Below are 24,619 nucleotides of genomic sequence, written 5' to 3'. Positions count from 1 at the left end.
AAAAAAAAAAAGACTGTTTTGATTTTCCCCATAATAAAAAAAGAACATGGATGTGTTTGACACAAATACATTTCAGTCTATTTTTAAAAAATATATAAACATGTGATCATTCATAACCTGTTTATTAAGTCAGTTTATATCCTGAGATCGACCCTAAACAGTGACTGGAACGAATCACCTCATGGAAGAGTACAAGGAAAACAAAAGTCCGTGGTCCATGAAAGTCAGATTCACGCCGCAATCTTAAAGGAAAATGAACATAAATAGCCTTAAATGCGTCTTTGAACAGCGTGAATATAGAGAGGCACACCACGTGTTATTTATATTGTCCTTCATTCAGCTTTAGAATAAACATACAAAAATAATCCTACCTTCAAAGAGAGGAAGGGAGGGAGGACGGTTTTTGATTTGTTGCTGCATGTCTCTCTCTCTCAATTTTTTTTTTTTTCGTTTTAACTTTTGCTGGAAAAAAGTTTTTTTTTTTTTTTTTTTTCTTTTTTTTACAGTCCAAACATGATGAATTAACAGCCGCTGGTGCCGCTCGCCACTCTGCTGGGAAAGTTTTCAGCCGGGTGTAAAACACCAGCTCCGGGGTGCACGCTCTGTATCTGCGGCTGGCCGGACAGTGGAGGCCCCAGAGAGGAGGGTAAGACCGGGACAAGGGAGGGAGAAGTCCTGGAGGGGCTCAGTGAGCCGCCTATGATGCTCTCTATGGAGAAGGGAGAGCGCTGCACCGGGGAGCTGGATTTCTGCAGCGGGGCTCCTGCGCCCATGCTGGAGCTGAGCTGCGGGTAAAACCTGCTACTCCTGGCTAAGTCCGTGTTGGTGGTGGTGGTGGTGGTGGTGGGCATCAAAGAGGGAGCGGGGATAATGGTTCCCGTGTGTGAATGTGAATGTGAATGCCTGGAGTGATGGTGATGCTGCTGCTGCTGTTGCTGCTGCTGCTGCTGCTGCTGTTGGAACGCAAAAAGCGCAGAGTGCGTGTGGTAGGACTGCAGCTGGATGCCGTATCCTCCGCAGCCGTACGGTCCGTACCCGTACGCGGCTGCTGCTGCTGCTGCTGCGGCGGCTGCGGCTGCGTGAGCCGCGGGGATAAAAGTGTTGTGCTCCCGCAGCAGGTCCTGCTGCGTCTGCTGCCGCTTGAAGCGCTTCCTGCGCCGCAGAAAACTCCCGTTGTCGAACATATCGGCCGACTCCGGGTCCAAGGTCCAGTAGTTGCCCTTCCCCGGGTTCCCGGGCTCCCTCGGTATCTTCACGAAGCAGTCGTTGAGGGACAAGTTGTGTCTGATGGAGTTCTGCCAGGCCGGGAACTTCTCCCGGTAGTAGGGGAAGCGGTTGCTGATGAAGTCGCAGATCTCGCTGAGCGTGAGTCTCTTCTTGGGGCTCTGCAGGATGGACATGGTGATCAGGGCGATGTAGGAGTAAGGAGGCTTCACCAGGGTGTTCTTGCCCGCCGGCTTGTACGCGTCCCTGGGAGACGCGGAGGTGTCCAGGCACGGAGGAGGCGACGAGCCGGCCAGGAGGATCCCGTCGTGCATCTGCGCCACCTCGTCCACGTAGGAAGCGCGCGTGTGGCTGTCCGCGTCCTCGCCTTCGCCCACCACGTCTATGTCGGTCTCTTCCGAGATGATGGAGGCATCCGACATCTCCGAGCTCAGAGTCATGGCTCACACCGCTTTCCCCTCTGCTCTCTGGACGCCGCAGGAGGAGGAGGAGAGGAGGATGAGAGGAGCACCAGCTGCCCTGCCCTCCCTCTTCACAAACTCATCTGAGGAGGAGGAGAGGAGGAGGAGGAGGAGGAGAGGAGCACGTGTCGCCGCTGTAATGTCTCTCTATTTCCATATGCAGATATATGTTGGGTTTTTTTTCTTTAATCTGATTGATTTTCTGTTGCTGTGACTAAAAACGAACGATCCCCGTGGATGACAGGCAGAGAAATGTGCAGGGGGAAACCTGCGAAAAGGGCCAAACCTGAATCACAAAGGGGAGGATCCTCTCTGTATTTATACCGCGACAGTGATCACATGGTGAGGGAACGTCACCAAGACAGAGAGAGAAAGAGAGGAGGGGAGAGAAAGAAAGAAAGAAAGAGAAAAATAAATAAAAGAAGAAAGAAAAAAAATAACAGTGAGTGTTTAAAATAAGTTTGGTGTGGCCTGCGTCCATTTTAGTGGTCATTTATGGTCCACATATAAGTCATCATCTGAAGCTTGTGTTTCACCTCAGTGTTTGCTGTAAAAATAGGATGAAAAGGAAAATGTAGGAGAAGTTAAATCAGGCCGCGAGAGAAGAAACTCCAGTAAGATTAAAGTCAATATTGCGATTTTTGACACCGTGACATTTAATAGTGATTTTCCTATTGAAATAAATGATGTCAAATATGGATATATGATGGGAAATGGCAATATATGAGGCTATTATATATGTATATGTATATGTATATGTATATGTATATGTATATGTATATGTATATGTATATGTATATGTATATGTATATGTGTGTGTGTATGTATATACATATATATAATAAATACACTAAAAATATGATTATTTTATTATTATAGTATTATTATTATTTTATTATATCCTTATTTAATAAAATAATAATAATACAAATAAAAATAATAACAAATAAATATATACAGTTGAAATATATATATTTATTTATATTTCTTTTAATAAATAAATAAATACAATAAGGTACAACAGTGGGCTCATAAAGAGTGTGAATGAAGAATACCTGTGAGGAAAAATCGCCATCAGGTGCTGTCTTTAACATGAATGGCCTCTGTTGTCATTATAGGAGAGCCGTGGAGTGAGTGCGTGGTCCAGGCTGCGCTCGGTTTGCGTGATCCGGTAGTTATCTAGATTATCCGCGAGCCATTTGCAATGGAAAAGAGTCAGCTGTTAACTCGAATCAGTCACGGGTCACGCAGAGCATGCGAGAGCCACATATAAGGGGCCTGGGTGCAGTGAGTCTGCAGCATCATGCTCCTGCTGCTGCTCAGTGTGTGTGTGCGTGTGTGTGTGTGTGCATGATTTTATTTCATTTTATTCTGATGGGTAAGTGACTGCTTCTGTTTTATTATTTTTTTATTTTTTTTAAATATTTAATACAAATGAATAAATACATTCAGATTTCAGTCAGAGTCAAGTGCACATTTACATTTCAAAATACAAGTGCACACTCGGTAGTAATAGTAGTAATAATAATAATAATAATAATGATAATAGAAAACCTCTCAATATTTAGTTAAGTGTGTGGGCTTCATATAAAACGGAGCCAGAAATTCACACACATTGCTTTATCCATTATTATCTGTAATTCTTGTTTTTATTAGTATTAATATAATTATTTAATGTATTTATTTATTTATTTATTAACATATAAATAAATAAATAAATAACATTACACTTCTTCCATTTTTTTATTGTCAGAAATCACACTGGATGTGCTAATGTGTTTTTCTTTTCTTTCTTTTTTTCCTTTTCAGCAAAACACATTAAACACGGCAAGCACATCTCTGTTGACTTTAACTGAATCATTAAACAAACTATTTTTTATTTATCAGTTTTCCTCTCGTAAAAAAAAGTAAAGCGAAACAAAACATCATCAATGTGGCCGAAATAAAAGCTAATTGAGACGTATAATTAAATAATATATAGTATATATAATCTTATTACGACTTTCCGTCTGTCAAACATGTTGCCTTCAGGTGCTGTGAGGCCCTTCAGCATACTTTTCAGTAAGGTTTTCATGCCATCAGCGCCATCTAGTGATGAACACGGTTAATAACCAGTTCGAGCAGCGTGGACAGGAGCCTCCACCTGAAGTTACTACTACTACTACTACTACTACTACTACTACTACTACTACTACTACTACTACTACTACTATTAATAATAATAATATTAACAATAATAACAATCTTAATGATAATAATTGTTCTGCCATTAAGTATTTTATTTATACGTTGTATGATTAAAAGGATATTTCTCAGTCAAGTATCACAAAACAAATATACAGTACTTTTTTGTCAAGTTTCAATCACTTATACTGTGTTTCTTAATTCTGCTTCTGTGTGTCCTCTCTCTGTGCCACAGTGGTCAGCAACTGATGGCCAGGGGGACAAAACTATCAGTTTTTAAAAAAATGTGTTCCAAGATACTTTTTGCTTTGAAGAAGAAAGTTGGATCATTTCCTGAAATTCAAAAATTCATTAAGGTTTGCAAACATTTTCAACGGATCCTTGTTCAGGGTGATGTCGACTATTATGATGGTAAATTTCAAGTCATTCTGAGATACTTTTTGTTTTTGAGACTTAAGTCAGCTCACTGTCAAACTGCATTAGGGCAAATGGATCATTTCTGGAAATTCAAAAATTCATTAAAATTATTCCTTAAGAGGTTTGCAAATATTTTTAAAGCATCCTTGTTCAGGGCGATGCCGACTATTATGATGGTACATTTCAAGTCATTCCGAGATACTTTTTGTTTTTGAGAAGAAAGTCAGCTCACTGTCAAAGTGCATCAGGGCAAAATGGATCATTTCATGAATTTCAAAAATTCATTAAAATTATTAATTGAGAGGTTTGCAAATATTTTCAACGGATCCTTGTTCAGGGCGATGCCGACTATTATGATGGTAAATTTCAAGTCATTCCGAGATACTTTTTGTTTTTGAGACTAAAGTCAGCTCACTGTCAGAGTGCATCTCTGCCACACACACATCCACCCCCACCAGGGTCACAAACATGGTCAGCCAGTCAGAGGCAATTTGGGATGTGATTTAATGTTTATCATATGCAGACAGGGACGAGACAAAGGAAAACACCACAAAGCCACAGTGTCCATATGAGGAGCACATACTGTATGTTAAATTCAGGCTTCTTGGTTTTTATCTTTCTCTCCATTGCTGTGAACCCAAGTCTCCACAGTAAACAGTCATATATTCTGTATAGAGTATGCTGTTTTACTTTGGCAATAATTATGTGCCATACATTTGTCTTCTCCACGCTCTGTTTTTCCACATCTGTGTATATCAAATGTCAATATATGTCTGTGCATTTACTTTTTTTATACATGTATATATATATATATACACACAAAGTAAACATTGTATTACTATCATTGTTTTGTCTTCGCTGCTACCCTTCATGTTGAGATTCCTTGCAAACAGCTTTTACACTTTTGACTGTATGAAACAGTTTGACAATACATATCTCGATTATTGAAATGATAATGATAGCAATCGTGATCATATGTGTACAACTTTAAAAACATGGCAATTTGAATGGAGCCATTTGATTGGGGAGGGACCATTTGCCTGCAAGTCTAAACTCAGGGCAGGTCGACTCAGTATCTCGCTTGCACGTTTTGCCGTACGTCACTTCCCCCTTCCTCTCTCGCTTCCATCTTGCTTCCCGCATGTGTCTGCTGTTAGTTTACAGGTCAGTGTGGAGCTTTAAATATCTTCTTCCCTGCACTGTATATCCCCGAACCGACCTCAAAAGGTAAACGAAGGCATGTTTTCTCTGGATTGCTGAAATCTGCCGGAGTTAATGACGCTAACCTCACTGACGGCGGTGTGTGGCTGCGAGTGACAGGCCGTCTGCTTCACCGTCTCTCCGTTAGCTCCGAGGCTAGCTGCCGTTAGCCCACAAGTTGAAGCCTACAAAAGCTACACCACACCTTGTGTCGGTGCAGTGGTTGGCTCAATTATTAGTCAGCAGGCGTTAGCTTAAACCAGCCCCGGCGTCACATGTGGTGGTTTCGGCTCATCCTGTGTGCGGCCTATCGCAGCATTTTATTGTGCCGTTTTTCCTCGCTTGCCGTTCAAAACATAGACAATCGTTAGCTTTGAGCTAATTAGCCTAACTCGGCGCATTTGACTGCGGGTTTGTTACTTACAGCTTTACATGTTAGTTCCTAACCGACATTAAGGCCTTTGTTCCCCGCTTGTGTGTTAACATGTGTGTTACAGTATTTCACCAATGTCTTTTTTTTTTTGCCTACGTATTGTGGACATTTACACAGACGTTATCAAGCCTTTACGAGGTGTTAGCCAAGCTACACTTTGGGTAATGAAGTCTGGGTGGAAATCTTGTGCGTGAACGCACAACATGTGGACAAGTTATAGTTGCATTTATAGCAGAAATGATGTATTTCCGCTATTATTCAACAACATGTGCATTTGAAAACATGTTCGTAAAAGTACATGATTTCTGCACAGGCAGCCACAAAGAAACATTCGAATTAATAATGAAGTTAGTTCCAATTATAATTAATTTAACACATCACATACTTGCATTAAGTACTTAATTAAAACAAATCAAGTCACTACTCTTAGCACAATGCAATATATTGAAACTGACAAGTGGATTTAATGTTCTGGCAGATTGGTGCACTGACCTGTTCTTTGCAAAAACATCAATAATATGATTTCAAACTTGCGAATTCAGTTGTTTATAAGGTTTAATGTCTTGACTAAGCATCATAGAAACCATATCTGTATTAAAGGTCCCAATAAGGGATTAATAAAGGATAAGGAACATTTTAAAATATATATATAAAACACTCCCCCCCCCCCCCCTTTTTTTATTTTAATCATCTATTTTTGGCTGGTGATTTGCCTTTTCGGTATTTGTAAATTACAGTATTTTGTTGATTTGTACATTTATTAAGTAAGTCAATAATCACCATGATTATAACCATGTGACACTACATCACATGTTTTAGCAATGCACATTTTAATGAATTGTTTTCGGCCTATGTAAGTTACATTTTACCAACCACAGCTTGCCACAGTAGTGCCATAGCGGAGTTGTTAAGGCTGCGATCTGCCAGTGAAACATTACAATGAAGAGTTTCATCTATCTCAAGTTTCCTCTTTGGCTTAAAACAACACAAATGTCACTCTGAGTCACATTTCTTTTCTTTTATTTTGCTTGTGTCGCCTTGGTTCATATTGTCAGCAGGGTGGGGTCAGAAACACCTCAGCCAGGAGGCTGTCATCAAGAAAACTCCTTAGATTTATATTGTCTGTCACCATAAACCTTTTCTCTGCACACACGACATGATGGCTGACTATTCTTCGTCTTTGTTTTTTGACTGCATGTTATTTGCAGTGTTGATTTGAGATCAAATCCATGCATGAATGTGCAGGGCACTTAATATACATGCCTTAAGTTGTGAATATCAATTTGACATCATATTCATTATGACACATGACTGTCATAATAAATATTAGCTGTGCTGCTGAGGCTAAAATAATACCTCATATTTAAACCATGTTATTTGTTTTTTCTCTTTTTCAGATGAAAGAAACAATTATGAATCAAGAAAAACTCGCTAAACTACAGGCGCAAGTCCGCATCGGCGGAAAGGTAATTAAAAAAAAAAAAATAACCGCACCATTGCTATGTGAAATTATTTATCTGTGAAGCACTGTTCTCTACTATTGCTTCACAGTCGAAGACCTTTGGCACAAGACTAAAGCTCCAGTCGTTGAACTGTGTACAGCTTGTTTCTATAACCTGCAATTGTATCTGTTCTTTGGCGTCATAGCACCTGTCATTTTTAATGAAGCCAGAGAGATGATGATTAATTGATTAGTCCAGACTTTTGGTAGGAAAAAAGCACCAACTCCAATATATAGGTTGACATACTTTTATGAATGTCCCAACAGGGTAGTGCTCGCAGAAAGAAGAAGGTCGTCCACAGAACAGCAACCGCCGATGACAAGAAGCTCCAATTCTCCCTAAAGAAGCTTGGCGTCAACAACATCTCCGGCATTGAAGAGGTAATAAACAAACATGGTCTCAGTCCTTTTCCCTCACAGGTACATTCAACATACATTTCGTGTGTCATTGATGCGTTTCCGTGATCCGTTACAGGTGAACATGTTTACAAATCAAGGAACAGTCATCCACTTCAACAACCCCAAAGTGCAGGCCTCGCTCGCAGCCAACACCTTCACCATCACTGGCCACGCTGAGACCAAGCAGCTGACCGAGATGCTGCCGGGCATCCTGAACCAACTGGGAGCCGACAGCCTGACGAGCCTCCGGAGACTTGCCGAGGCCCTGCCCAAACAGGGTCAGTCATCTGTTATAGTAAAACACACAAAGCATGTTGGAATACGCTGTAGCATGACAGAGCGAACATCAGTGTGGGAAAAGGCTTGTAGATTTCCTGATAAAGACGCACGCTGGCCTCCACCTGCCTCACTGAAGATTCATGTGTTTATTTTCTCATCTGGTTAGACTTGATTAGAGTTTTTTTTTAGTTCGGCCCTCAGGGGCTCAAGCTTGATTTGTTTCTGGCAGCTTCACCCATTTTAAGTGCTTCACACTGACGGCGCTTTTCTGCTCTCAACAGCTGCAGATGGAAAAGCGCCAATTGCAACAGTAGAGGAAGAAGATGACGACGTTCCAGGTGAGTGTAAACACGTCGCGCATAATGATGCACCCAGCTGTCCATGCACAGCTGTCACCTTTGCCATTCCAAAAAAAGCGTTTCTTTGGTAAATCAAACAATTTGGAAATGTTTCCTCATCCGTTTTTACATAGTTTCTCTTTCTTAGTATACCAATCATGACTAATAATTATTATTTTTTTAGTGTGGGGAAAAGATCATAAAGGGGTTTTTCATCTGTTCATGTAGACCAGTCATTCCCAGAGACTGATGAAACCCACAGATGGTCACAGGAGACATTTGTGCATTCTTTTCCTCAGCCCTTTTCTTAAAAATTAAGAGTGGAAATGGCTGGTTTACCTATTCAAAATAAGATTCCGTTTTCCAGAAATTGCAGTAAAAATATTGAAATTGTGGTTCCCTGTATTCATAGCTTTTCGACCACTGCTTGAGAAGATTGTGCAATGTAGCATTTTTATGTTTCCATGTCATGTTCATTGTTTATAATATCTCAAGATTATGTTTGCTTTTCTTTTGTGAGTGTAATGGACCAAACACATAAGGTTGCCATTACACCACTCGGAACTTTTCCCAGGACTTCTCTCCCCGTCTTCTCACTGATGAACCCAAACCATTACACATGCATTCAGCAATGGATGTAGTTGAAGCCCGATAGCACAGGGTTAACAGCCATTGCCATCATGCTATAATTGGTGTTAAGTTTCCATTTTTGTTCCCTCACCAAAGGTACATATTTATAAGATCCTTTGATTTTTTTTTTTTCCCACATTAACCCTCGACCCTTTGAGCCAGAATTTGCTGGCACTTTTCTCACATTTGGTGTTCCACCATAGTTTTAGCTGCTTTCAGTAATTATTTGCGGTCCTCATATGCTGAACACATTGTCGTCTATATATGAGTTGGAAAGATATGCAACGCAGTATCACGTTTCAGATAAATGCACTCTTCCCGAATTGTTCTCCAGCACTTCCCGTGAGTCATAAGTGCCGATGCGCACATGCCTTTCTCCCTCCTCCACCCAAGTCGGTTCACCCCTAAATCTTTTGTTGTTTCAGATCTGGTGGAAAATTTCGATGAAGCATCCAAGGATGAGGCTAACTAGAGGAAATTGGTCTCCTGGAGTGTCAAAACTTGACAGGACCATGTGGGCACAAGATGTTTTAATGTCTTTTTAGAGAGGTGGAATGTTAATAAAGTACCCAAGAAGATTTTTAATCTGTCAACTTTTTTGCTGTGAGCTGTCTGTAACATGTACAACACCTCGACAAATTAATGGCATACTCCCGAGTTAATTATTTTGGAGTATTTTTTTAGAATAGTACTCTAAAGTATTAAAAACCAGCCTAGCAGTATTTAAGTGAGGTATTTTAGTATCCATTCCACCTCTTGTTTGCCACCAGACTCTCCAAATGCTTGTTGTGTTCTGTGGTCCAGTTAGTGAGAGATTGTGTATAAAATGTGTTTCAGGCTCCTGTTCTGCATCCGTTTCCTCTGTGTTACTGAACCTTAATTCTTGTGGCCTCGCTAAACCACCGAATGTGGAATAAACCTTTGCTACTGTCGATGAATCGCCAAATTGCCTTGATTTCTTTCTTTTCACAGCTGTAATTGAACCTGTGTAGATCCTCGAAGCTTATCGTAAATGCACTTAAAGGAGTACTTGATGAAAAAAAAAAAAAAAAAAACTTTTCCCCCTCCTGCTTATGTCTTGGCTTTATTAGCACATGTAAAGAATGATTGGACCCTCTACCTGTAAGATTAAAGTTTGCGAACACATTTAAAATTGTTCCTGGTCTTGGTTGACACTGGCTTTTGTGAAATGTACAAACTCTTACCAATCCTGCCCAACAGAGGCAGTTTGTATAGCGATGACTAGCATGCTAACAAGCTAAAGTAACATGTTGAAAATTGGTAACCTACATGTCAAGCAACAGCACTGGGTTGATACTTGAAATGATACTTGAATCTCAATACGCTTTGCATTAGATTTAGCTCCTAGCTAATTTCCGTATCGTTAGCCTAATGGCATAGTTGACTAAGTCTTGTTTGAATGTTTTCAGAAAACAAGAAAAAACAATTGTTTTCAACAAGCGCATTGGTAAAGTTAGGCAGATATCACAATTACTTAAAAAAAATTACAGGCAATTATGCTATTAGGCTAATGATATGTAGTTCCTCGACACAAGAAAATGGAACTCGCACTCACACACTTAATGGTCTTATTTTCCATGTACATGGCTAACTGATGCTATGCTCAACAGAGGCAGTTTGTATAGCAATGACTAGCATGCTAACAAGCTAAAGTAACATGTTGAAAATGGGTAACCTACATGTCGAGCAACAGCACTGAGTTGAGTTTAGACTATGTGAACTATGCTTAAGAGTCGTCAGTGGCCTGATTGTAGTTGATTTTAATTAATCAAAGCAAAATACTATACTAAAATAATACTTAAATCGCAATATGCTTTGCATTAGATTTAGCTACAAGCTAATTTCCAGATGCAGTTCCCGGACACAAGAAAGTGGAGCTCACACTCGCACAGACATAATGGTCGAAATTTAATATAATATTTACACTAAATGTTCTATGTACATGGCTAACTATGAATCATCTGTGGAAGACACAGTTTTTAACAACAGCCCACAATGGAGTTTTATAATTCTTGGATGGATGGATGCTGCACTTTTCACAGATTTATTCTAAATATATTGAGAATATTCAATTGCTACAAAATAAGTATCCCAATAAAAGCCACTCTGTCATGCTTTAAAAAGGTCTTTTAATTAAATAACAGCTCAATTTTAGTGATCCAAACATTCACACGAAAGCAGATAAATATCTGTTACAGAACAATTGCTGACACTGAGGTTATTCCTTAATAAACCACTTATGACCGCAATTAAACACGAGCATTGTCATATCGTGGCAAACGGCACCACAAGAACTTTGTGGAACATTTAATTGAGGTGTGAGAGGTTATAAAATCAACACGTCGAGACACGAGCGTCACTATACATACGGAAACAAAAACAAGAGTTACATCGACATGAACGTTTTCTCATATCACGCCACAAATGTCTCAATTATTCAAATAAATAAAGCAAAGTACAAATGACACTAGGACGTTTGACGGACAGCTCAGGAGGGAGCGTCATAAAAGTACACGGTCTGTGTTGAAAATGTAGCTGTAACCTTTTTTTTTTCAGTAAAAACTACACAGTGTGAACATGAAGCAAATCGACGAGTTACAATAAAATCCTGTTACTATTCACAACCGTTAATTATAATTACTGTTAATAAATTAATTCAATATCCGTTATTTAAAAAGTAGTCAAAACAGAACCACCATGCTTAGCTGAAGTAAAAACAAATAAAAAAGAATTTGCACAGCACTGCTCATTTGGTAGCACTTTGCAGGTGCAGTGCATGCTGGGTAGTTGTGGACGAGAAGTTTTTCTTTTCTTTTTTAATTCTTCAGTGTGCGCTCTGATAAAACTAGCAACGCCACATTCAGAGTAAAATGCTTTGGATGTTGTCAAATAAAAAAAAAATGTCCACAGCACAAAATCACGCCCAACGTAAATAATAGTGACACGGTGCAATGCATTTCAATTCAGTCTCGGTACAGTACATCACTTCCTGCTGGCTGATTGTCCAGAGAGCAGTGATGTCCCTCGCGTGTCACGGGTTCACTCTCTGATTCCCATCAGTAACTTCAGTAAGTGAGCCTCCATCACCTGTTGAACTGAACAGAGAAACAAACAATGTTTTTTTTTGTTATTGTGCAATGTATCGTAGCTCTACATGCGATTTCTGACGTTTTTGCCCCTTAAGCCCAGACTACATATTACATTTCACATACCATTCCTATGCCCCATCGCAACGGCCATGTCCATTGCATTGAATCCAGAATCTGACTCTATGGTAGGATCAGCACCACTCTCTAGAAGACATTAAACATTTTACTTCCAGCTGGATATTACATCCTTAAACAAACGCTGCTATGTTCATGACTTACCTAATAAGATTTCAACACAGCGCACATGGTTGCCATGGACAGCATACAGCAGAGGGGCCCCTCCATTCTGAAACACAGAATACACATTACTTCACAACCAGCCACATAGTAGTACAAAGTCAGTGAACTATTTCCTGTATATCATTTTAGATTCTGTATATCCTTACCCAGTCATATTCATTGACATCAACACCACAATCGATTAGCATCTTCACAATATCAGTGTATCCCTTACTGCAGGCCAAGGACAATGCACTTTCCCTCCCTTTGGCCAGGAGATTGGGGTCAGCACCCTTAAATGAAGAGCGACACCAAGTGAAGGTTAGTTAATAAATACACAGGATGCAACGCACTCTGATGTAATAAAACCACAACATCGTAGTGATACGTAAATTTTTTCATACGTTTTGGAGCAGAAACTCAACGACGGCGATTTGTCCGTGTGCAGCTGCCCACATCAGGGGGGTAAAGCCTTCCTCATCTTGGAGGTTGATCACAGACTCTATTTATGCAGAATATCAAAAAGGGTTCGGTGCATATAATGCATAACTTTACATTATTATTTTAACATCTAATAAAAACGTTATTAAACAATATAACTACTGTAATCCATTATATTATGCCACAAAATATCCCCCGTCCTCTAAATGTCAGGATTGCTGAATAAAATTGTCTTTAGTGATTGTTGATATGACAAAACAAGACAATTAAATGCATGCAATTGTCACCTGTTAAGCACCATGTTGTAACAAAATGAATCTTTGAGACGACAATTGTTACAGTAATTGTATACAGTAATTATTGTGAGTGATGTTTGAGTCTTTGAGGGACTTCCTACCTTGTTCGATCCTGCTGGCCAGAAACACCATTTCTCCTTGTGCTGCCAGCTGATGAACAGACAAAGCTGAGAGGAAATGAAGTGAACTTGTTAGTAAACACATCCATTATATTCCTGTTAAAAAAAAATATTCCGCAAAAGTAGACAATGTTACTTACAATGCACCAGAAGAGGAGTGGAGGACACCTCGTTGCCACGGTGTTTATTTGTGAGCGTTGTGGACTGTTTGATGGGGGAGAAATGTTTGGTGGTGGATGGCGTGTAAACATGCCGTACTTGTATTCCTGGGGAGGGTGAGGTCTGGATATTGCACTCAGCTGAAAGTAAGTGAAACATTTTGTGGCGTTACAGACTCGTACATCAGTCATCGTCACAGGATAAGCGGGTAATTACTTTGAAAACACACAAACACCTCTTCCCTACCTTTGAATAAAACAGATGCCACCTCCAGATCAGAGTTCACCTGGTCCTGGATGTTTTTGCTGTCTTCCTCATTGAGCGACTTGACAAATCTTGAGCAAACATTCATGTCAAAGCGGTTGGGCAGGATGAACTTGATGCCCATGGCCACATTTTGAGTGCCAGCGTCATCCGGGGTGGCAACCTCAGTCTTGATGGCACTCAAGTCCGGCATGACACAGATCCCCTCCATTTCTTCAGACACCAGCGAGCAATCTGTTGTCCTATCTGAGGCTGACATGGTGGTGCTGTCCATCTTCTGATCACTCACCAGGGCTGTCACACTCAGAATAAACTGGAGACACTGAGCAGCTGAAATGCAGAGACATACTATATTACTTACAAAAATCATATTAGTGACACTGCATCACAGTCGCAATTAAAAGCACACATGCAGTATACAGGCAGTGTACATCAAACTGTATGATACAGGTTTACCTAAAACTAATATACAATATGAAAAATATACTGTACGTTGACTGTAATATGTAATATATACAATATACAATTTATGGATATTTTTTTGACGATAACGCTAAGCTAAATACAAAACATACTGATACAATACTCATATTACTGATAGCTACTAGTTCGCATGCTAGTTACCACTACCTTCTGATAAGTATACCAAATAGTTAGCCGAGACAAAGACATTGCGACATGCGACTACATTACGCGTACATTTCAGAATACGAATTTTAAAATCGTCTCACTGTGAAAGACATTGCGTGTTTCGGTGTCTTCACGAACACATCCCTGTGCTCTCGGTGTTTGTGTCGATTTACGCATGCGCGAATGTCCGGGGCACAAAGAGGTGCATCCACTATTAACCTCCCTCTTCATTAGTTCCGGACCGGAGTCTCTGTACATAATGTTTTACAAAAAAAAGGAAGAGAAAAAACGATTAAAATTCAGATGATCTTGTTTATTTTTTTGTATTAAGAACAAACACACTGTACCAGACAATTATACATCAAATAAATACATTCTGATATCAATTTGCCCCTTTATGACATTAAACAGAATATATTTGGTTTGTTGACAGAGCAAGACCTTTTCCCCCATTCCATTCCATTTTATTGCCTAAGCTACAAATCTCTGTATGATTTATTTTGAACATGGAACATGTACACGAAATATAAATGACACAAAAAGAAGATTAATCATTAATCTAAATTATACTTGTTCAAAGGGGAGTGGGAAGAAGTCAAAACTTATCAGGTCAGGTCCAACCTCTTCTTATCGAGAAAATAATCTAGAGAGAAATTGATAATAAATTATGGTTGATTGTATTCCTACTTTACACATTATCTGAGCAATATCTAATCGCAATGTGGTATGTATCTTGCAAAAACATGATTTCACTACTTAGTTTAAATAGTTTGTCTAACTTAGATTGTGTAATGGACACAGTGTGCGCTCGCCATCTGCTGGACACCAGGATCACATACACTGAAAATAAACATACCAAAAACAATCAAACAATACCTTTTATATATAATTTGTTGTATAGACTAGACTATAATGCTTATATTGAGAATCACTTTGCAGAATACACTGAAAAAAAAAACAATGCGAGTTAAAAAATTAAGCATGGATCGTGTTGTTTGGGAATCCTCCACAAGGTGGCAGGATTTTCACTTCACTCAATTTTTCCACTTTCTTATATTCTTGTGCCAACAGATGGCACCATCATCTCATGGGTAAGACATTGCAGGACTGGTAGGTTTTAAACAACACTGTAAAGAGGAAACTGTTGAACTCTGTGTTCAAAAGACTGTGCAACTGTAAATATTTCACAACATTTAAGTTTTTTTGTTCCGTTTTTATCTGCTGCTCATAATCGGGCGGGATGAGTTTTTGGGAGCAGGAAGGGTGGGGGGAAGTCATCCTCTGGCTTCCTGTCAATGTCACATGTCTGTGTCTTCTGTGTCTTATTATAGTCACAATCCAGCTGAGATTAGATTTTCATCTAAAGGAGCAGTTGCCAGCACAGACGCATTAGAGGGATGCTATCGGTAGCAGTGAAGTTAAAGTGGAGCCAAAACCGAAGCCGCTTTACTTGTTTAATTCAAGTTGTTAAAACACTTAATGTTTCACTTTGAATACAAAAGTGGTGGAAATAACATAACTATATTTATTGCAATGTATAGTATTACATTTGGATCATGTGCTGACATGGTGGGAGGGGGGCTCGGGGGTCTCCAACTGGTGGCCCAAGGGCCACATGCGGCCCCCCAATCGATTACATGCGGCCCCTCACTTAATATCATGTTATAATGAAAACATGACCCACGACCTTGCCATCTTTTAAACACAGTGTGTAGCTGAGGCACAGCTGCCACCGAGGTGACATAATATGATATATGTTTGCGAGCAATGTTTATTATAACAGTAATAATCAGACATTTGGTCATAATTATCCCATTATTAAAGGTGCCATATGTAAGAATGTGGCCAAAAACGGTTACTACATTCAAATCGAAAATACCGAGATCTTTTAGGTTTCGTTTTCTGACGTAACTGGCAACCCGTGGTTGCTCGGCAGCTGAGACTCTACTGACTGCAATGATTGGTAGACGGCGGTAGGTGGCGCCACATGCCAAAACATGATTTCAAAACATAAACATGATTTGCAGTCTGCAAAATATGTTTTTTAATGCAAATATTTTGGCTGTACTGTTGTTGGTGGTGAGTTCAGTATGATATATGACAGTAAATCTATCATATAAAACATTCAATTACATATAAATACCCTTATTAGGGCCCGAGCCACGAACGGCAGTGGCTGAAACGGCTCCTGGTACAACTTTTAATTACAGTTGTCCACACTATTATTGATGTAATTTAAAATAAATGTCTGCTTTTGATATTAAAGGTGCATTATGTAATAAATATAAAGCAACTTGCCATAAAATCCTCCTAATATGTCACAAAGACTCAGGAATAATGTTCATATAACAAACTGAACTCGCCAACAACAACAGTACAGCCAAAATATTTGCATTAAAAAAATATTTTGCATACTGCAAATCATGTTTATGTTTTGAAATCATGTTTTTGGCATGTGGCGCCACCTACCGCCATCTACCAATCATTGCAGTCGGTAGAGTCTCAGCTGCAGAGCAACCACGGGTTGCCAGTTACGTCAGAAACCTAAAAGACCTCGGTATTTTGAATTTGAACGTAGTAACCGTGTTTGGCCACATTATTACCTATGGCACCTTTAATACATTAAATACATGAATACATTTTGCTCTCTAGGCCGGCCCCCTCTTGACCACAATAGATGCGCATTGGCCCCCCAGGTCATTTGAGTTTGAGACCCCTGGCTTAAGGCCCCATAAAAGCTTGGGCCGGCACTGTCTGTTCCTACAATAATCCCCTTTGCGTCTTTTCTGCCATGCTCATAAAAAAGGTGCCGTATGTAAGAATGTGGCCAAAAACGGTTACTACATTCAAATTCAACACACCGAGGTCTTTTAGGTTTCATTTTCTGACGTAACTGGCAACCTGCGGTTGCTCGGCAGCTGAGGCTCTACCGACTGCAATGATTGGTAGACGGCGGTAGGTGGCACCACATGCCTAAACATGATTTCAAAACATAAACATGATTTGCAGTCTGCAAAATATTTTTTTTAGTGCAAATATTTTGGCTGTACTGTTGTTGTTGTTGGTGAGTTCAGTTTGTTATATGAACATTATTCCTGAGTCTCTGTGACATATTAGGAGGATTTTATGGCCAGTTGCTTTAGATTTATTACATAATGCACCTTTAAACTCATGATGTTTTGACATTTTATGGCATTTTCGCAGCGCTCCAGAATGGGCTGTCCAATGTGTGTGTGTGTGTGTGTGTGAGAGAGGGGGCTGGACAAGCAGAGCAGGCCGCTCGACAGAGAAGAAGAAGAAGAAGAAGAAGAAGAAGAAGAAGAAGGGAAAAACAGGGGAAACGACTCTGGCGACACCTGCAAAAACCGACTCCCAGCAACAGCAACAGACTTGCTGTTGTGAGGAAGAGGAGGAGGAGGAGGCTGAGGAAGCTGGGCGACGCGGTAGTAATGTGGAACAACGGTGTAATACGCGTTATTAGCGCCCAGGCGAAAGCGAATCGAGCAACAGAGAAAAGTTTGTAAGGGCAGAAAGTCGCATTTTCATCGGTTCTGAGTTTCCCCCTTGGAGAGGAGGAGAGAGAGAGAGAAGCGGCAGCAGGTAATGGCAACAACACACGCTAACAAACGGTTGTAAACTAACTGTGGCTTTACACAGGTTCAGTAAGAGCTGTGTTATTGCGACTGTGTTTATGTTGTTGTTGTTGTTTTTTGCTCCTCGTTTTCTCGTAGCTTCATTTTTTGTCTGTTAGCGTATATGTGGTCAGACGCCGGTGGTGCGTTCAGGTTCACAGGTAAAACGTGGAAAAGTGAGCGGTGTGGCGTTTGCAGGCTTCGGTGTCTGCTGTTCTATCAATTTGGTCTGTGTTTTGTAGGGTATGAGTCCAACTACGGTCCACTATGTTTATCTACAGTACGTCTAACAATATGACGTTGTCCCGCATCAAACGTGTGTACATCTCTTGGAAATGTCTGGTTTCCCCTATTCAAACAATATGAGGTGTTCAAAAAGTAAGACATGTACAACTTTACTGTTGTCGCTATTCATAATGTGAGTTTAAAATGTTGGTTCCCATGTAAAAATGTTTGGGAAATACAGCTGCACTCTTAGACATAATAAAAGTGCCAAGTAGAACCATATAAGGTCCTTCGGCTTGTCCTCATAGGAGAACCCTTTCCGCTCCAGGTAGAACCTTTCCACTTGGAGGGTTCCACCAAGAACCCTTTTAAACCCTTTATTCACGAAAGGGTTCTTCAGAAGCAAATGGTTCCAGGTAGAACCTCAGCCCCTTGCAGAAGGACCCTTTTGGAACCCTTATTTCTCACAGTGTATGTGAGGCATGGAGATAAATATCATTACCTCTCAGAAGAATGCGTTAAACACAACGATGACTAACGGCACAACGAGAATGACAGTCAATCAACACAGTCCCCGTGACATCATGTGCCGCAAAGGTGTTTTCCTGCTGACTTCGTAATAACTGTACGATCACAGCAACAGAGAGATATTGTCTCTTGTTGTCGATACGCTTTTTTCAGTGCGGGCGAAAACTAATGGAAAACACTGGAAAATATGGAAATAACCAAAATCAGCTGCTTAAAATCTGGATGCATTTTTTTTTTTACGATATCTTAAGAAGATGTTCACCACTTTTTCCTCACTGCTGGACAGTGTTTTTTGACTGGAAAACTTGGAAACTGTTTTCCCTCCCAATCAAAGCCCATACGAAAAAATAGCAATTTTACATCACCGCGCACACACGAGTTGCTGACTTATTCCACCCTCTATCAGCCAGTTCAAACATATCATCTTGTGACTTTGACATTCTTAATTCTGTTAAGTGTCACAAAAACTCACCAGATGAAGCAACAGTAGACCAGCAGCTCCCGTTTAAACACGAGCTAAAAACGATGATGATTTATCGTACCGGACTTTTGGTGCAGCAGAGTGAGCAGTTCACGGACTTCAGTTTACACATGCAAAAGACTGTCTTATCAGTTTTATTCAGTCAGCCTTTTGTTAAGAGGCTTAAAAGACGGAGTGTCCAGGTCCCAGGGTGGTTCTCAGAAAGTGTGCCGTGCTTAACGGACACAGGGTTGATAATGTGTTAATACCTACAACCAAAAAAAACACTACAATAATGGTGATATATAGCACTGATTGACTGACACAACTGGGTGAAAGTAGGCTTCAGATGGACGACTGTCAACACTCAAACATATCCCTCAGAAACAATCCACACTCTTAGAAATAAGGGTTCCAAAAGGGTCCTTCTGCAAGGGCTGAGGTTCTAGCTGGAACCATTTGCTTCTGAAAAACCCTTTCCTGCAGAAAAGTTATTTTTTTAAGGGTTCTTCGGCACCTCACCCAGGTCATTTGAGTATGAGACCCCCTATCTTAAGGCCCCATAAAAGCATGGGCCGGCACTGTCCGTTCCTACAATAATCCCCTTTGCGTCTTTTCCGCCATGCTAATAAAAAAACTCATGTTAAAGGTGCCATATGTAAGAATGTGGCCAAAAACGGTTACTACATTCAAATTCAAAATACCGAGGTCTTTTAGGTTTACAGGCTGAGGTTCTACCTGGAACCATTTGCTCTTGAAAAAAGCTTCCCTAAAAAGCTTTTTTTTAATGGTTCATGGGTTACTCAAGAACCCTTAAAAACCATTCCAGTAAGAACCATTTTGATCCAGAGAACCTTTTAAAACCCATTTCCCGAATAAAGGGTTTTAAAAGGGTTTTCTTGGTCGAACCCTCCAAAAGGGTTCCAGGTGGAACCTTTATAAAAAGGTGCCAAAAAGGGTTCTCCTATGAGAACAAGCTGAAGAACCTTATATGGTTCTACTTAGCACTTTTATTTCTAAGAGTGTGTGTAACAAATTAAAGTTTTTTTTATATAAAAGAAGCAAATAGGAGAAAATAATCCATTATTATATAACAACCCCCTCCCGCCCTAACTCAATAACTAATTGCAGCATGTCATGTGAGATAAATTAGATTATTTAATCATGCGTCACCTAATAAAAAAACCCCAACGTGATCGAGTTGATGGTGTCTGAAAAATGTTCGCCTCGCTTTAACAGAAGTCAAAAATGATTTTTTCAAATGCTTTTTTTCGATCGCATGTGTTCTCTTGTTTTGTGTGCGATCTCTTTTCTCACGCCCTGTTTTAGAGTGCGTGGCCAACAGCCAGCTCAGGTTTCTCATTCACACCGACTTGAACATGTCAAAGGCTAATGTCAGGGCTGAGGACAATGATGGTGACATCGTAGGACAAGCCCAACTCTTAATCGTGGCTTAAAGACACATCTTTGCCTGCGCGGTGTTTTGTTGTCGCTTTCCGATCGCGTTACATTCAGTTTTGCTCACAGATGAGCTGCAGGAATCTTCAAAAATCTTAGATGGACGTTCGAACTGTCACTTCAATATGTGGCGTTGGGATTAATGTCTTTAAACCTTACTTAAACAAACTGCTGCCAAAATATTCACGTTTTGTTGAGCTAATAGGTCGCAACCTGAAAAGCAAGGACTATGTTTAAGTCAACACTATGACATGTTCCTGCTCCAGCTGCACATGGAAGAAAGAACCCCAAAGACCCATTGTTATGATTAGGCTTACCACTAGATATAAGACGCCCTGGCCTGTGGCGCTGCACTCGTGTATCAATAAAATGTTAATATTACAGCACACAAACATGGCAGCGATATTGGATAAACCCAGAGGGACAGTATCAGCCAGTGTATTACTGTAATAGGACTGGATTTACACTTAAGACACCGGATCCCGTTCCTATTGTTGGCCTGTTGTGTGACACTTCACAAGCTCATTTTCATCAAATAATATACAATGATGTTGACCCAGATTCTTCTTCAGAGGATTATGCCTCCTACTATTACAGTTTCAAGTCAGGAAAAAGTGTCCATCATGCATCCGTGGTCACTTTTTATAGTGTATTTGAACTTTAAATGTAACTATTTCAACAGCAATGACCAGCGTCAAATATAAATTGCGAAGACTTTTTGACGTATGACATGCCTCCACTCTCTCCCACTTGAATCCAAAGTATTTCAGATCGTACATTTAGATATTGATCAGTTTACTATCCATTTTGTAGTAAACAAATATGACAATTAACTATCTTTAGTTTTTATCCCAGTGCTGTCAAGCTAAGCTACTATGACATATGCAATGGGCTCAGTGTAATTCTCAGTGTAGGTTTTATTTGTTCAAGAGACTGTCACAAATCCCACTCAAACAAACCAGCAACATAAAACACACAGAAATGAAAGCACGAAGACAATATGTCCTCTCAAGTTGCTTCGAGAAGGTCAACGATGGGGCAAGCGGGGAACCGATGGCCCATTAACTTGGGACTTTCCCCGTAGACGACATTTCCGGGCCAAGACATCTTATTCTCATCTCTGGTAACAACAGCAACCAAAGGGAGGCCAGAACAAGAAGACTTCTTTTGCAGAACATCTTTTTTGGCTAAATAGGATTCAAAGGATTCAAAGGCTTTATTGTAATGTGCAAAAAATACCATGTTATCTCTGCAGTGAAATTCTTTCTCTGTGCCACCACCTGATCACAAGGAAAAAGTAAGTCAGGACATATACACACATGAGGTAGCGCAATACAGTGGATATATAGTGGAAACAGGATGTCAACAGTTGTTTTGCCAGTGGGGCTGCAACAATTACGAAATTTAACTAACCGTCAACTATTTTGATAATCAATTAATCTGTTTTTTTCCAGCATATTTTCTGGTTTCATCGCTCCACATAACAAACAAATCATTTAAACAATAATTTTGGTTTGTGGGCATAACAAGAACATCGTCATTTCCCGGTTTGGTAAGCACCGATGAACATTTTTCAACTTTTTCTGAACAAACAAATACTTGATCAGTCAAGAAAATAATTTAGTTTAGTTTAGTAGTATCTCTTTAGGTCCAAGAAAAAGTAAAAGTAAACGTAAGGGACAGGAAATGACATCAGCCACAGAGGCTACTGGGAGCTAACAGCACTTAGCATTTGGAAAAGTTATCATTTGCAGGCTCAAGCAGTCATATATAACATGTATCCACTGCACAGATAAATCCTCTGAGGCTGGAAGTTTGTGTAGGACTCTGTGCTGCACTGTGGAGCCGAGAATAAAACTTTTCGCGGACTTTGTATTGCAGCTAGGCATTTGGTATGGTCTAATATGATATATGTGTTCAGTATTTATGTACAGCCTGCAGAGGACATCATAAAAATGACAAAAAGCTTCCCAGTCCCCTGGTCTAGACACTGTGCATCCTCCCGCAGAGCAGACACACCGCTGTGCAGCTTTGAAGTCATGTACTATTCACAGCTGAGAGTGAAGTCACAGAAGATCGGGTTTTTGCAAAAAGATTCAGTTTCCTTCTCCTCCTCCTCCTCTGCGTTGTGCCTGAAGACGACTGTGACACTGCTGGTGGTGGTTGACCACAGTCACCTAAAGGATGTGAGAGCAGAGGGTCGTATTTTGGTGTTTACGCCTGAAATCGTTCAAATGACCTCAGGTGTTGTTGTTGTTGTTGTTGCTGCGTCTTTTCAGATCATTTAGTCTTTACTCCCTGAACAGAACAGCTCAACTCACCGGCTGTAACCTGGATTGATATTGATACTGGAGCTTTGTTTTTGTTGAATATCATTGCTGCTGTTGTGTAATGTTATATGAGACCCGGACAGTTAAGTGGTGAGATGTTCTGTGTCAAGCTGGAGTGGATGAACTGTTCTCTCTCACCACCAACATTCAGAACCGAGAAAGCCTCTTGGATCAGAGGTGAAAAGTCCAGTTGTTACCTTTGGATGACTGTTCTCTTTTTGAGTTTTGTTTCGTGGTCCTGTTGCCAAGCTCATGCGCCTAATTTTTTTTTATGGCCACAGACATGGGGAGCATCTCCAAGACAAATGTACACTCCCTCTGAAATCAAATACATAATGAAATCATACTTCATTAAGACATCAGTCTATGACTACACAAATCGATGCAGTATAGTAACACTATAGTAACATGACTATTTTCTCTCTAGGTATCTGGCGGATGGGAGAAAATGGAGTTGAACAGAAGAGAGGTGCCTCTATACGTAAGTGCCTTCTTATTTCATGTAAAGGTGCAGTGGCCCTCACATACTACAAATGATGGCAACACTCTTTCTGCTGTTCCTTTGCTATTCTTCATTGGTTTGTGCATCAGGAGCCATTTGTTTCATTTGCATAGTACTACCATTTCAAACCATGAAACACAAGCTCTGGCTTGGTTTGTCTGTTGAAAAATGGCAGTACAAGATGGACCCATCCTAAAATACATATGAAAGACTTATTTATTCTGAGGTAGAGCTGGGTTTTTCAACTCCAAAAAGATTAAAATCAGCCAAATGTCAGATAATTAAAGGTCAAGTTTTCCTACTGAATGAAAGAAATCAGTTAATTGGCCACTTGCAGAGTCACTTCCTGGTTTCCAGTTACCCAGTGCAACTAACCTTGTCCGCTAAAGATCCAGAGATTTTCTAGTTTAGCGACGTCCCTTCCCAACGCAGACATTTTAACACCTTTTTTCATTTTAGGCCAAGCTGAATCTCTAGTGCTGAAGCCACGACTGAATAACAATGTAATGTTAATGTTTTTGATCAATATCGGATATTTTAATCACTAACATGACCTTACAAAGTCCAAGATTCCCCTCAGTGACAACTGGAAGTCAAGGAGTCGTAAGTGATGCTATGTGCATATCGTCCATTTGAGTTTTACATTTCTCTATTGACAGACAACAGCAAACGTTAACCCTTTACCGGGCGAAGAACTATATTTCGTAACTTCCGCAGACATCCAAAACGGCATTACCATGCGTTGTATATGTGTTAGGAACCGTATATGGTGCCTTCATGGACCTTGCTTTTCTACATGAAAATTAAAAATTTTGAAAAATGTAACAAAGGGAAAATCAAGTTTGGAGCCGATTGGTCAATGTATCTGCGATTTAAAGGGCACTTCCTGTTTCACGTGACCTACTTGATCTTGGATGTGTCTAATACAATTTGACGCGTTTCTCATCTTCCTAGCATAAACGCCCTCAGACTAGCAAGTTCAGTTACTAAACTTGCGAAACGCCAAGATATATACTCCAAATCCAAGATGGCCAACTTCCTGTTGAGTTGAGGTCATGGTGTCAAGAGGATTTTTTGTTCGTCTCGATATATGTTCCAATTCTGTGTTGGGTCTTGAAGT

The 24,619-nt window shown here is 40.2% G+C and overlaps 4 protein-coding genes across 6 annotated transcripts in view; 2 read left to right on the top strand and 2 right to left on the bottom strand.

Moving 5' to 3' along the window:
- Positions 1 to 521: 521 nt before the first annotated feature.
- Positions 522 to 1,664, bottom strand: foxd1 (forkhead box D1; the record flags this gene model as incomplete). Its single annotated transcript, XM_083895874.1, has 1 exon — positions 522 to 1,664. One exon carries the CDS (start codon positions 1,662 to 1,664, stop codon positions 522 to 524), a length of 1,143 nt encoding a protein of 380 aa, XP_083752000.1.
- Positions 1,665 to 5,372: 3,708 nt separating this feature from the next.
- Positions 5,373 to 10,012, top strand: btf3 (basic transcription factor 3). Of its 2 annotated transcripts, none has more exons than XM_083898119.1 (6): positions 5,373 to 5,513; positions 7,317 to 7,385; positions 7,688 to 7,801; positions 7,896 to 8,097; positions 8,380 to 8,436; positions 9,492 to 10,012. In XM_083898119.1, exons 2-6 carry the CDS (start codon positions 7,317 to 7,319, stop codon positions 9,536 to 9,538), a joined length of 489 nt encoding a protein of 162 aa, XP_083754245.1. In that variant the 5' UTR covers positions 5,373 to 5,513; the 3' UTR covers positions 9,539 to 10,012. The 2 variants fall into 2 exon arrangements, with proteins under 2 accessions (XP_083754245.1, XP_083754246.1); XM_083898120.1 differs by having other exon boundaries at positions 5,387 to 5,450.
- Positions 10,013 to 11,220: 1,208 nt separating this feature from the next.
- ankra2 (ankyrin repeat, family A (RFXANK-like), 2) lies at positions 11,221 to 14,549 on the bottom strand. 2 transcript variants are annotated; one of them, XM_083899577.1, is made up of 9 exons: positions 14,466 to 14,549; positions 13,717 to 14,064; positions 13,452 to 13,610; positions 13,294 to 13,359; positions 12,860 to 12,957; positions 12,623 to 12,748; positions 12,456 to 12,522; positions 12,300 to 12,380; positions 11,221 to 12,182 (listed from the first exon to the last, which is right to left on the bottom strand). In XM_083899577.1, the coding sequence occupies exons 1-9, from the start codon at positions 14,539 to 14,541 to the stop codon at positions 12,127 to 12,129; spliced, it is 1,077 nt and encodes a 358-aa protein (XP_083755703.1). In that variant the 5' UTR covers positions 14,542 to 14,549; the 3' UTR covers positions 11,221 to 12,126. The 2 variants fall into 2 exon arrangements, with proteins under 2 accessions (XP_083755703.1, XP_083755704.1); XM_083899578.1 differs by having other exon boundaries at positions 14,434 to 14,528.
- An 8,896-nt stretch (positions 14,550 to 23,445) lies between these two features.
- arhgef28a (Rho guanine nucleotide exchange factor (GEF) 28a) overlaps positions 23,446 to 24,619 on the top strand; it is a gene marked incomplete at both ends in the record, with an annotated part of 52,947 nt that continues 51,773 nt past the window's right edge. Inside the window, one exon of the mRNA XM_083905110.1 lies at positions 23,446 to 23,478. Within this exon, the coding sequence (XP_083761236.1) occupies positions 23,446 to 23,478 (33 nt within the window). The remainder of the gene's footprint in view (positions 23,479 to 24,619) is intronic.

This window comes from Microchirus variegatus, assembly GCF_963457635.1.
Source record: "Microchirus variegatus genome assembly, chromosome: 1".
Lineage (NCBI taxonomy): Eukaryota > Metazoa > Chordata > Actinopteri > Pleuronectiformes > Soleidae > Microchirus > Microchirus variegatus.
The sequence above is the reverse complement of the archived record's forward strand: the minus strand, read 5'-3'. Positions and strand labels throughout refer to the sequence as shown.

Excerpts from the sequence above, each read along its gene's own strand:
- btf3 (XM_083898119.1), top strand. The coding sequence starts at position 7,317 with ATGAAAGAAACAATTATGAATCAAGAAAAACTCGCTAAACTACAGGCG. Across the intron at positions 7,386-7,687 it reads AAGTCCGCATCGGCGGAAAG|GGTAGTGCTCGCAGAAAGAA; the intron begins GTAATTAAAAAA and ends ATGTCCCAACAG. Across the intron at positions 8,098-8,379 it reads CGAGGCCCTGCCCAAACAGG|CTGCAGATGGAAAAGCGCCA; the intron begins GTCAGTCATCTG and ends TGCTCTCAACAG.
- ankra2 (XM_083899577.1), bottom strand. The coding sequence starts at position 14,541 with ATGCGTAAATCGACACAAACACCGAGAGCACAGGGATGTGTTCGTGAA. Across the intron at positions 14,065-14,465 it reads AACACGCAATGTCTTTCACA|CTGCTCAGTGTCTCCAGTTT; the intron begins GTGAGACGATTT and ends TCTGCATTTCAG. Across the intron at positions 12,749-12,859 it reads TTGAGTTTCTGCTCCAAAAC|GGTGCTGACCCCAATCTCCT; the intron begins GTATGAAAAAAT and ends TCTTCATTTAAG.